The sequence below is a fragment of the Dama dama genome, chromosome 21 (assembly GCF_033118175.1).
Source record: "Dama dama isolate Ldn47 chromosome 21, ASM3311817v1, whole genome shotgun sequence".
Lineage (NCBI taxonomy): Eukaryota > Metazoa > Chordata > Mammalia > Artiodactyla > Cervidae > Dama > Dama dama.
In genome coordinates, this window is record NC_083701.1 from 53,493,102 (window position 1) to 53,505,323 (window position 12,222).

General features: G+C 37.9%; 1 protein-coding gene across 1 annotated transcript in view; it reads right to left on the minus strand.

The window, feature by feature from the left end:
- The window catches only part of PKHD1L1 (PKHD1 like 1), a 171,522-nt gene that overhangs the window by 51,158 nt on the left and 108,142 nt on the right, over positions 1-12,222 (minus strand). Inside the window, exons 51-56 of the mRNA XM_061122850.1 lie at positions 9,229-9,380; positions 8,151-8,310; positions 7,430-7,601; positions 3,679-3,767; positions 3,250-3,395; positions 1,661-1,790 (exon numbers count right to left, since the gene is read on the minus strand). Of these exons, the coding sequence (XP_060978833.1) occupies positions 1,661-1,790; positions 3,250-3,395; positions 3,679-3,767; positions 7,430-7,601; positions 8,151-8,310; positions 9,229-9,380 (849 nt within the window). The remainder of the gene's footprint in view (positions 1-1,660; positions 1,791-3,249; positions 3,396-3,678; positions 3,768-7,429; positions 7,602-8,150; positions 8,311-9,228; positions 9,381-12,222) is intronic.

Here is a 12,222-nt window from a genome sequence, read left to right on the forward strand (position 1 = left end):
TACAGACCTAGATAAAAAGCATGAAAAGAACATGAAGAAACTGCTAATGTTAGTTTCCTCATGCAGAGAGGAGAACTGGTAAGACGTATGTCTTTTCTTGATATTGTTCTGTGTTTTTAGAGTATTTTTGAAATTAAAAAATAAGCACATAAAAGCACAAAATGTTTTTTAAGGTTACATTTATCTGCCTCAGGAAATTTTTCTTTTTCTTTTTTCTTTTCTTTATCCCACACTGTGTGGTATTTTAGTTCCCCGACTAGGGATCAAACTTACAACTCTTGCCCAAGAAGCAAAGTCTTAACCAACTGAACCCCCAAGGAAGTCCCAGGAAACTTTTAAGATTTGAATTTGTCTGTCTCAGAAGAGCTAACTCAATTTTAAGCCATTTAAAAAATCCCCTTACTTACTATCACTGTTTTAGAAATTGTACATTAGAGCGAGTGAAGCACATTCATTGAGTTGGCTAAAAAGTTCATTTTCGGTTTTTTTCATAAGATAGTATGGGGGAAAAAAATTTGAACAAATGAGCCTTATGGCCAACACAGCATGTATCTTTTAAGTAAAGATGTAGTGGTGATTTGAGAGAATAGCATTGAACCACGTATATTATATGTGAAATAGATCGCCAGTCCAGGTTCGATGCACGAGACAGGGTGCTCAGGGCTGGTGCACTGGGATGACCCTGAGGGATGGGATGGGGAGGGAGGCGGGAACGAGGTTCCGGATGGGGAACACATGTACACCCATGGCTGATTCATGTCAATGTATGGCAAAAACCGCTACAATATTGTAAAGTAATTAGCCTCCAATTAAAATAAATAAATTAAAAAAAGATGCAGTGGTATTAATAAAAGCGGTTATTTACTGGGACCAACGAAGAAGGCAATGGCACCCCACTCCAGTACTCTTGCCTGGAAAATCCCATTGATGGAGGAGCATGGTAGGCTACAGTCCATGGGGTCGCTAAGAGTCGGACACGACTGAGCGACATCACTTTCACTTTTCACTTTTATGCACTGGAGAAGGAAATGGCAACCCACTCCAGTGTTCTTGCCTGGAGAATCCCAGGGACGGGGGAGCCTGATGGGTTGCCGTCTATGGGGTGGCACAGAGTCGGACACGACTGAAGTGACTTAGCAGCAGCAGCAGCACTGGGACCAAGTTAAACCCTCTCAGTTCCATTGCTTTCTAGGCTCAAGTGGGAATCTGTACAACCACACAAATACAACTGGAAAATTAAAACACAGCAATAGTTACAACTGGATAACTGACAGCAGTCAAGTGATCCACAGATTACTAATACTGGGTACGAATAATGTGCAGGAAAGTTACCTTTTAGGGGAAAAGTCCTAAAGTATGAAAAACATTATTGTTTCTACAAAAGAAAGATTATGAAGAAAAACCACATCAGAGAAATAATCTACATATGGAGTGATCAATGTTAGTTTTGTAATAAATTACATTTTGGTTTAGAATTTAATGTGGCATGATTTAATTTTTTAAAATGTCGGCAACTTTTATAACCCATTACTACAAATCAGTGTTTGTAAAAACTTCTAATACTGTAACATTATGAACTAAGGGCAAGTCTATTAGTGCTCCATGTTTTAAAGCAAATTCTCAAAACAACATAATTCTTTTGGTATCTGGGAGCACATACCTAAGACCTTGGATCCTTGATTTGGTCCTTCTGGAAGAGCCCACTCTGGAGTAGAATGATTCCCTCTCAGAACAATCTGTAATTCTCCTTTGAAAGGATTGTCTTCCCAGCCACCGATTAATCTACCTCCCTGCAATGAAGCAGAAAGTTGTTAATACTTAGAAACTGAGCAGGAAAATCTTCCCCATAAAAAAGGAATTAGGAAGGCTTGCAGACTCCCCTAATGAAAATAAATGAACTGTGGTTTTACAAAAAACAGTATTGTAACTAGAAGCGATCTTAATTTAACTCCTCCACTTTGGGATAGGCAATTTAAATGATTTTGTCCAAGGTCAAATTCAACCTCTACTTGTCAGAACTGGACCTAAAATGAGACCTCCTGACACCTAAACTAATGCCGTTTGAACAGATCACACTGTATCTTAAAATAATGCAGCATATATAAAGTATATTCTTTTCGTTTTTGTTCAGTTGCTATAACTTTTTTGTGACCTCATGGGCTGTACCCCACTAGGCTTCTATGTCCATGGAATTCTGCAGGCAAGAAGACTGGAATGGGTTGCCATTTCCTTCTCCAGGGGATTTTCCCGACTCAGGGATACAACTTGTGTCTCCTGCATTGTAGGTGGATTCCTTACTGCTGAGTTACTGGGGAAGCCAAGCTATGCTATTCATGAGCCATCACTGTTAATAAAACTTGCTATTACTAAATGGTTTCTGATTCTATGCCAGGTATAACATGCAAGGCTTTACATATTTTATATCATTTAACCTTGACACTAAACCCATGAATTGGAATTATTATCCTCGTTTCATAGATGATAAAACTGATGTGGAAAGAAGTCAAATAACTTAACCTGTTACCCAACAATTTAACAATGAAGTAAGGATTCAATTGTAGCGGTAACTTCCCTCTAGGCTCTGCATCTAACCAAAATATCACATATCTTTCAAGCTTTAAAGGCCTAGTTTTATGAAAGAAAGGCTCCCACTTATTTTTTAGTGGTGCTTAATAGCTTTTGGTTAAGCTATTCTTTTAAATGAACACCAATAAAACACTGACAGAACAATTAAATTGATTAAACTACTACATATTCAAGACCATCTGAGGTTTATGAGAGAACGAGGTGATTATTTCAAACAACTGAAATATTTTTATTAGTCTGCTCCTGGTTTTCATAATCCCTTCTACATCCATTCATCTTAAGAAATACTGTTCACTTTTTTTTTTTAAAGGTTTAAAATCTCTTTTTTCCCCAGAACTCCAGGGAATTCTCTGTTAGTTGCAGCAAGCTGTGAGTTTAGTTTTACCTAACAATGATATAAATTATTTTAAAGGACGAAATGAGGAGACCTCACACTACAAAGTAGCAGGATAATTCCCACGTAAGGAAGGTGTTGTTAAAATGTAAAGGAGAGCAGAAACATAAGTTCAGTGTATTGAACTTAGGCTTGCATTTCATGGGGTAGAGCCAGTTGTGTTTCAATTCACATCAATTGAATATGCTTTCTTATAATCTGTTCAATAAATCTCCAACATTTTAGCACTTGGCTAGTAAGGGTGAAAGTTACAAGACCTTCAGTCTTACCTGCAGTGATATGTAGGTAGCATTCAGAACAACTTTTCTGTAAGAAGACTCTGTAGGAACATCATGTTTATCTTCCAATTCTAGAACCCCCCAAATAACAAGCCTTTCTATTGGTGGAATCTCTGTGTCTGCCACAATCCATGTTCCTATAAAACAAGACTTCAATGTAAGGAATATAATGTAATCCATAGACTATAGCCTATAGATAAAACACTGACAGCCTTATCGGTGAGTCCTAATTTTGAAGTTAGTGAGTCTTTTTTGCATATAATATAGCATCCAGGACACAAGAATGGAACCCACCTCTTCACATTTTCTTTCTCCAGGGTGTGCTGTGTAACAGTATCTACCCTAACTGCTAAGTACTGTGGCATCTATCCTAAAGGTGATAAACACAAGCATTTTATTTATTTATACTTATGCATTTACCTTCAGGAATAACAACATTTGCTCCTGGGTAAGGTATGGTATAATTATTTTCTCGAGATGATTGCCAAAAAGAATTATTCGACCATAAGCTGAAAAGAGAAAAGAAATATTTCCATTTACTATTATCTCTGTTTATTTAATAAGCATCTCCTTAGGGTGTAGCACTATACTAGATGTTTTGGGGATAATAGAATGCAAATTAGATAGTTTGTAATTTCACTGACAAGCTAACGTATGCATTTAGTAAAAGACAACACACATAACTACAGAAGAGATTTTTCTCCATTGGAGAAAACTATCTGAATCACTTTTTCCCCTACTAAAGCCTTATTGTGATACCCTAATTTTGTCTATCACATGAATAATTTGATTTCTTTAGAAGATTTCTTTTTAAAAACTTTTTAATTTTATATTGAAGCATAGTTGATTAGCAATGTTGTGACGGTTTCAGGCGTATGGCAAAGTGATCCAGTTATACATATACATGTACCTGTTCTTTTTCAAATTCTTTACCCATTTAGGTTGTTACATCATATGGAGCAGAGTTCTCTGTGTTACAGTACGTCCTTGTTAGTTACCTACTTTAAATAGAGCAGTGTGTGCACAGGTGGAAAAGTGAAAAAAATGCATCCTTTGTCCATTTATAGATTCTTAGATATGGTGCTATTTCAGGGGAAAGTGACAAGAGGCATATAGTTGGCTAGATTCTATGAAGGAGGCCTGGAAGAATGGTCTCTGAATTGGCAAGGATGGGTCAATGAGAGTAAGCCCCTGGACTAGGGGCACAAATAGCAGTCTATAACCAGAGTGGAAAGTGTTATGTTAAATTGAAATAAATATGGAAAGTGTGCGGCTTTCCAGGTGGGACCAGTGGTAAAGAATCCTCCTGCCAGTGCAGGAGATGCAAGAGACACAGGTTCAATCCCTGGATTCGGAAGATCCCCTGGAGAAGGAAATGGCAACTCACTTCATTATTCTTGCCTGGAAAATTCCATGGACACAGGAACCTGGTGGGCTATGTTCCAGGGGGTTGCAAAGAGTCAGACACGACTGACCATGCATGCATAGCACAGCATATGGAAAGTGTGTTGGAGGAGACACCATCTCTACTTACCATCACTGTGCCTGCTAGAAACTATCTCAGGACAAACTGTTATAAACAATATTATTACACAGTTGAGGGTATTTTCCTGTTTAAAAATGATCACAGAGGTTGTTCTCCTGCCTGAGTAAGAAATTTAAAAAATTTTCTGATACTAATGCAGGAAGTCTAAAGAATAACCAATACAGTTTGTTTGGTTAAAAGTATATTTTTATGACACATGTTAATTACTCAGGTGTATTACTAAAAAATCTGTTGCTCAGAAATCCTGTTATAAAAATTTTGTCTTCATGGGTTTAAAACAGAAGTTAGCGCATCATTTAGGATTATTTATACTTACAATAATACACTTTTTCATGAAGCCATCTCAATGAAGGTTGTTTAAAGGTTATATCTATCTAACTGAATAACTCGATCAGCATTGTGCAGATTCAATAGTTGAGTTCATCTAGCTTTTCTCAAGCCTTTCAGTCTTATGCCCAGCAGCACTATACTACATGTTATGTATGCTTCTAATTCCCCTTTGTTATGATCAGTAAAGCCTAATACCTCTTGGACTAAGCACCTGTGTGTCGTGTAGCTGGAACTGAATATTCTATCCCTGAGGCACAATTTTGGATCAAGAGTCTATTTGTTCTCACTGATGCTGCTGCTGGTTAGTCGCTCAGTCGTATCCAACTCTTTGTGACTCTATGGGATGCAGCCCACCAGGCTCCTCTGTCCATGGGATTCTCCAGGCAACAGTACTGGAGGGGGTTGCCATGCCCTTCTCCAGGGAATCTTCCCGAGCCAGGGATCGAACCCAGGTCTCCTGCATTGCAGGGAGGTTCTTTACCGCTGAGCCACCAGGGAAGCCTTCTCTCACTGATAGCGATCTGCAAAATACAAACTAACAAATCCAACTGCAACGACTTCTAGTGAGCAGAACTCATACTGTGGGAGGAAAAAACCGATCCTATGGTATATACATAAAGTGTATGTTATGGGGGCAGGGGCCACATTCTGTTGTTCTCAACCTAACCTCAGTGCTCAACACAGTGCCTGGAACGTGGCAGGTACTCAGTAAAAATTTTTTTTTATGGTTGAATGTGTAAACAAATTCAATTATTATTCTTTTGTGCAACAGTTATCACAGTATCTATATATTTTGAAATTATAATTCACTTAATAAATAATATTGATTTGTACTTGATGTGCAGTACTGGGCTCTTACATGCCTACTGATTGTTAATTTTTATCATTACCAACATTATTTTTATGGTTATTACTTGCCTGTAGGGGACGCAATATACATCAAATCAGGATCATGCCTTTAAAGGTCTTAAAGACTAGTACTGTCATGTACTAGGACCACCATATATGGTAATTACTATAATATGAGGTAGAAAGTGATGTTTCATATAAGAAATATAGGTAAAGGGTTTTACAAGTTTCAAGGACAGAAAAATTATTTTTAACTAGGAGAATTAACATGTATTTAGGAAATCAAATATCTGAAATAAAATTAAACAAGCTGTATTATGAGATTTTACCAAGACAGTTTATGTAAAAAATGATACAAATGAATTTTATTTACAAAACGGAAACAGACTCACAGACACAGAAAACATACCTATGATTACCAAAGGGAAAAAGGGGTAAGAGGGATAAATCAGGAGTTTGGAATTAGCAGAAATACACTACTATGTATAAAATAAACAATAAAGTCCTCCTGAATAGCAAGGGAATTACACACAATATCTTGTAATAAACTGTGATGGAAAAGAATATGAAAAATATACATGTATAACTGAATCACTTTGCTATACACCAGAAACTAGAACAACATTATAAATCACCTATACTTCAATAAAAAATAAACACACACACACACAGACACAAAAAGACTTATTCTAGAGAAAGAAATGCCACCTGCTAAGAAAGCATTGTTTCCCTGGTAGCTCAGCTGGTAAAGAATCTGCCTGCAATGCAGGAGAGCCTGGTTTGATTCCTGGGTCAGGAAGATGCCCTGGAGAAGGGACAGGCTCCCCACTCCAGTATTCTTGAGCTTCCGTGGTGGCTCGGACAGTAAAGAAACCGCCTGCAATGTGGGAGATCTGGGTTCAATCCCTAGGTTGGGAAGATCCCCTGGAGGAGGGCATGGCAACCCACTCCAGTATTCTTGCCTGGAGAATCCCCATGAAGCTGTAGAGAAGCTGTAGCCTGGCGGGCTACCGTTCATGGGGTTGAAAAGAGTCAGACACGACTGGGCAATTAAGCACAGCATAGCACAAGAAAGCACTGGATCAATGAGGAGACAGTTTCTGGTGCTGTTCTGAGCATCTCATCGAGAAGTTTTGTGATCTCAGGTAATTCACTTAAGGTCTTTGGGCTTCAGCTACCTCACCAAATAATAAGGGAGTTGGTCTAATAATTCTGATCTAATACTCTGCAAGTATGAGATTCCCAGTAACTTTCACACATAATTTTTGTGAGATTTTTCCATCTTGTCATCACGGTGGCTGTAATGCTCAAGTGAAGCAATGCGTGTGGAAGTGTTTTGGGACCCTCCGTGCAGGAGGAGGGCACAGTATCTCAGCCAGGATGACAGGGGAAAAGGATGCTGTCAGGAACTACTGAAGCGTATTAATGAACAGAAGGCCTGTATACTTATATGTGGCTGGTCGCTTCCTGGGAATTGGTTTTCTTGACGGAGGATGCACAGGAAAGCAATCCTGGAGAACACAGCAATAAGCTTGGAAATTAATAATAACGTCCTTCACATCAGGATCCAGGGTCCCAGAAATGGACTGGCTCTGATGGAGGTCATTTTTTCCTGACACTGGAAGTGAAAATAAAAGCAGTTTAAACTAACATGATGATCAAAGCATTTGAATGTAAACAAAATCATGGCAATTTGAAAATACTCTTTAGATAGTAACTTAGTATAATTCAAATGTATGGAATAGATATGAAGAAATTCTGACAAAATGCACATCTGAGAAGAAGTAGAGTCAAAGTATCTTGACAAAAACAAATATTTGAGAACTCAGACTGTATTCTTAAATATTTTTATTTTCCAAAATAGTTAAATAATAAAAATGGAAACAAAATATATGACAGTGCATTGTACTCATTTCCTCTAATTTTGTAAAATAAATGTTGGAGTTAATTATGAAGGATGGTGCTACCTCCAAGCATAAAACGTAAGTTCTTAATTCGATTCAAGGCCTTTTCCAGCATAAATTTAGTCTCCACTCTTTAATTCAACAAACACTCATTAAATCCTGTTGTATACAAGACACTATATAACGCATTTGCCCATTGAGCCACTATTCTCCTCCTTTAGATGCAGCAATAAATAAATCACTTTTGCCTACTAAATACATACCCAGGTAATACAGAGTACTAGTGTTTGCTTCAAGGTGCCAGTCTCCATTCTTGCTAGTATTCCAATTCAATGGATTTGAAGAGCCATTCCTCATATCAATGATATTAAACATATCAGGATTTTGAGTGAAGTTATGAGATATGATTACATAGTCTTCTTCCTATTAAAGTTATTAAAGTTTATTTAAGATGTTAATATTATGTATAATATGCACTCATTTTGATGACAGGAATCACTTAACCCCTATATTAAAAGTTAAGTTTTGGTTTAGTTTGTTTTTCATTTTGCATTTATATTTTGTTTAACATTTTATCTGTCTATGGCAATAATGCTAAGTTTATCACAAAGGCAGTGAAAGTTTTTTTCCTTCTCTCTCTCTCTCTATATATATATACATACATACATACACACATACATATGCATACATTCAGAGGATATTTAATTTCTATAATATTTCAAAACACCTGAAACAGTGTTAGGCATTTTTTTGTTTGTTTTTTTTTTTTTTGGTTGCCCATGTAGCATAAACAGAAGAATGTGAACAGGAAGGAAAATACCCAATTCAGAAAACTGGTGACCAGTAGTGGTGGAGAGTGAGGGTTGATATCAGAGTAAGCCATGCAGAGGACTCCCACTTCATCCAAAAATATTTATTTCTTTTAAAAAATCTGAAGTAAAGAGTCACAGAATGTTACAGAATGTTTGATTCAGATAGCTAGGTAGTGGGCATATGGGATTCGGGCCTGCTATTTTCTGTAATTTTCTGTATCTGCTGTATTTCACAATACAAATAATAAAGCCCTTAACTGTATTCCAAAACATCATAAGTACTCAATAAATGTCAGCTATTATCAGGGATATAATAAGCTTAGTACTACAGGAATGTGGCAGAAGGATCGCTTACTTCTGATTTTTGAAGAAGGATTTTTTTGGGCTTCTGAGATTTAAGATGGGTCATGAAAAGTGTCAATATGTGAGGCAAGGACAGTCTGGGTCTCACAATTGGTGTGAGTGGGCTGCGTTAGAATAATATGCAACATAAATGATCAGAAGATGGATTATGCAACTCTTTATTTACCTTAAATCCATAGAATGTTGATGTATACGATATGTTGGTTATGTGATCTACACCTTTAAAATACCAGTTAATGTGTTTTGCATTTGGAATCAGAGCCATCCAGCCAGACATATGAGTCAGTCGTTTCTTCTGAAAGGGAACAATGCTTGTGCCTATAGGACATAAACAAACAATAGTAATTTACCTCTAGAAAATTTCTTCTCTTATGGGTAAGTGCAAAGGTAAATATTAGTCTAGTCAATGGAAGTCTCTAATGGAGAAGGCAATGGCACCCCACTCCAGTACTCTTGCCTGGAAAATCCCATGGATGGAGGAGCCTGGTAGGCTGCAGTCCATGGGGTCGCTAAGAGTCGGACACGACTGAGCGACTTCACTTTCACTTTTCACTTTCATGCATTGGAGAAGGAAATGGCGACCCACTCCAGTATTCTTGCCTGGAGAATCCCAGGGACGGGGGAGACTGGTGGGCTGCCGTCTATGGGGTCACACAGAGTCAGATGCAAGTGAAGTGACTTAGTAGCAGCAGCAGCAATGGAAGTCTCTAAAGAGATCAGTATAGCATTTCATTACTTATGTTCTAAATGTCTTTGTTGACCTGAAGGCCCCAACACTTAATATCACACTTAACTGAAACATAAAATGTTTTCTCACTTGGAATTTTGAATTGATATGGAGCTTACATTCCCTGGGGAAAAATAAAATTGAAATATGATGACATAATGACTAAGACAAAGTGCTTAGATATATCAATACAGTTTTTAAAATATCACTGATCTGAAATATAATTCCATTTCTATTCTTCTTCAAAATCCTTATTTGCAGAATATGTAAATATATGTCCTAAACATTATTAAATTCTCTTATACTTGCTGTGTTAATGAAAATCAGCCTAACGAGTATGAATGGAAATCTTTGGTTGATAGCGCTTAGGGAACTAGGCTACAAGCAGCCTCTAACACTGGCCGCGACACTCCAAATTTTGTGAATGACAAACCTGGAACCTGAACTACCTGTTACGGGAAAAAGATTTAATCTGAGAGAATGCCTGACAACTTTGGGTGAAGGTTTGAAAAGATCTCTCACAATATAAAGAAAAAAATCTGTGATTAATTAATTACATTTTTTCCTCTCCCTTCTTTCATCTTTGATTGAATTTTACATTAAATTTGCAACCTCGTCCCTTTCCGAATTAGGAGAAAAAAGTCAGAAGTGAAATTACAAAATAGACTGTCCAGCACACACAGCTATACTTAGAATGGATAAGCAACAAGGTCCTACTGCACAGCACATGGGTACTCTGCTTATTGTTCTGTGGCAGCCTGGATGCGGGGGGGGGGGGGGAATTTGGAGATGAATGGATACATGTATATGCATGACTGAGTCCCTTAGAGGTCCACCTGAAATCATCACAACATTGTTAATTGGCTATACTCCAATATAAAGCAAAAATTTTTAGAAAACAAGTAACAAAAGCACACCAAAGTTAAAAAAAATGAACAAAGCAAAAATAAACTGTCATTCTTTTCCTTTGGGGATGTGTACATGCATGCTAAGTCGCTTCAGCTGTGTCTGACTCTTTGTGACCCCATGGACTGTAGCCCCGCCAGGCTCCTCTGTCCATGGGATTCTCCAGGCAAGAATACTAGAGTGGGTTGCCACGCCCTTCTCCAGGGGGTTTTCCCAACCCAGGGACCGAACCTGGGTCTTCTGCATTGCGGTGGGTTCTTTATCATCTGAGCCACTAGGGAATAAAGCAAAACAAATTCCAATATCTAGAATGAACATATTCTTAGGCTTACGAATTAGCATTAAGTTTTGAAGAGCCCATGACCAGAGGCACTAAAAAGTTTAAAAAGATATGCGGTATATGAGAACGACTATGCTAATTTGGATTATTCAGCAAATATCCACTCCTCTCCACTCCTTGAGGGCAGAATACACTTTCCGGTTCTGTTGATATTGGGTGACTTCTTTGGCCCAGGAACTATTAGCAGAACTGACACCTCAAAGACTTAAAAAGTGCTTGCTGGGTGAAACACACCCTCTGAGCCTCTGTCACTGCAATGCAAAGAGACTCCCCTAGGAGAATAGTGGGTAGCACACTAAGGTGACATTTGGCATACATAGATAGAAAAAGTATATAGATCTTGGGGACATAGATTTAATTCAAGTTACCCAAGTGGAAACTTGCTACTTCTCACCTATTTCCTAGATCCAAGCCAATTCACAGACTGAAAACACCTAACACTGAGTGGGAGAAGTCTAGCCATTTATGGGGCTGCTGCCTCCTAGGGAGAGCAAACTATCCCAACCTTCTAAGAGTTGTTAGTTTCTGGATCTGAACTGATACAAACCCTCAAAGGCTCTAAATGCCACCATGGTCAACCCTCTGGAGTGGCAGCTTACAAAGGCCAGGCCATAGAATGTGTCTTTGCTCATTTCATGGCTGGTCCATTGAGGCCACTGGGTCATCTTAGGGTTATTCCTCCAGTTGCAAAATATATAGTGGGAATAGATATAGAACTCTGAAGAAAGAGCAGAAGCTGAAATGCTCACAAGAAATACCCTACCAAAAGGAGCTAACAATATGGGGTGGGGTAACAAAACTCCAGCATGTCTGATGGGTCTGACACAGCTATAATTTTAGCAGCTACAGTATTACTGGTATAATCATGCTACATGTTTTCAAAATTCATTTGGCTTACATTGAGATACATAATTTTAGTTTCAAATTGCAAGTTTCTACCTTATAAATATCATTAAACATGGAAATTTGGAAACACTGTCATCAAGAAGCTGTATCATTTAGATTTATGCAGAAAATGTGGAAAACTATATTTGAGAATCATGTTTAGCAAATCTTTGATGCACCAATGCTTTTCCTATTTTCTAAAATCTGCAGTCTATCAGAACAGTGTATAGGAGAGTGGATTAGTTGTAGATGTTTTAACTAATGTGGCTTCCAGCTGGCTAAGTGGTAAAGAATCCACCTGC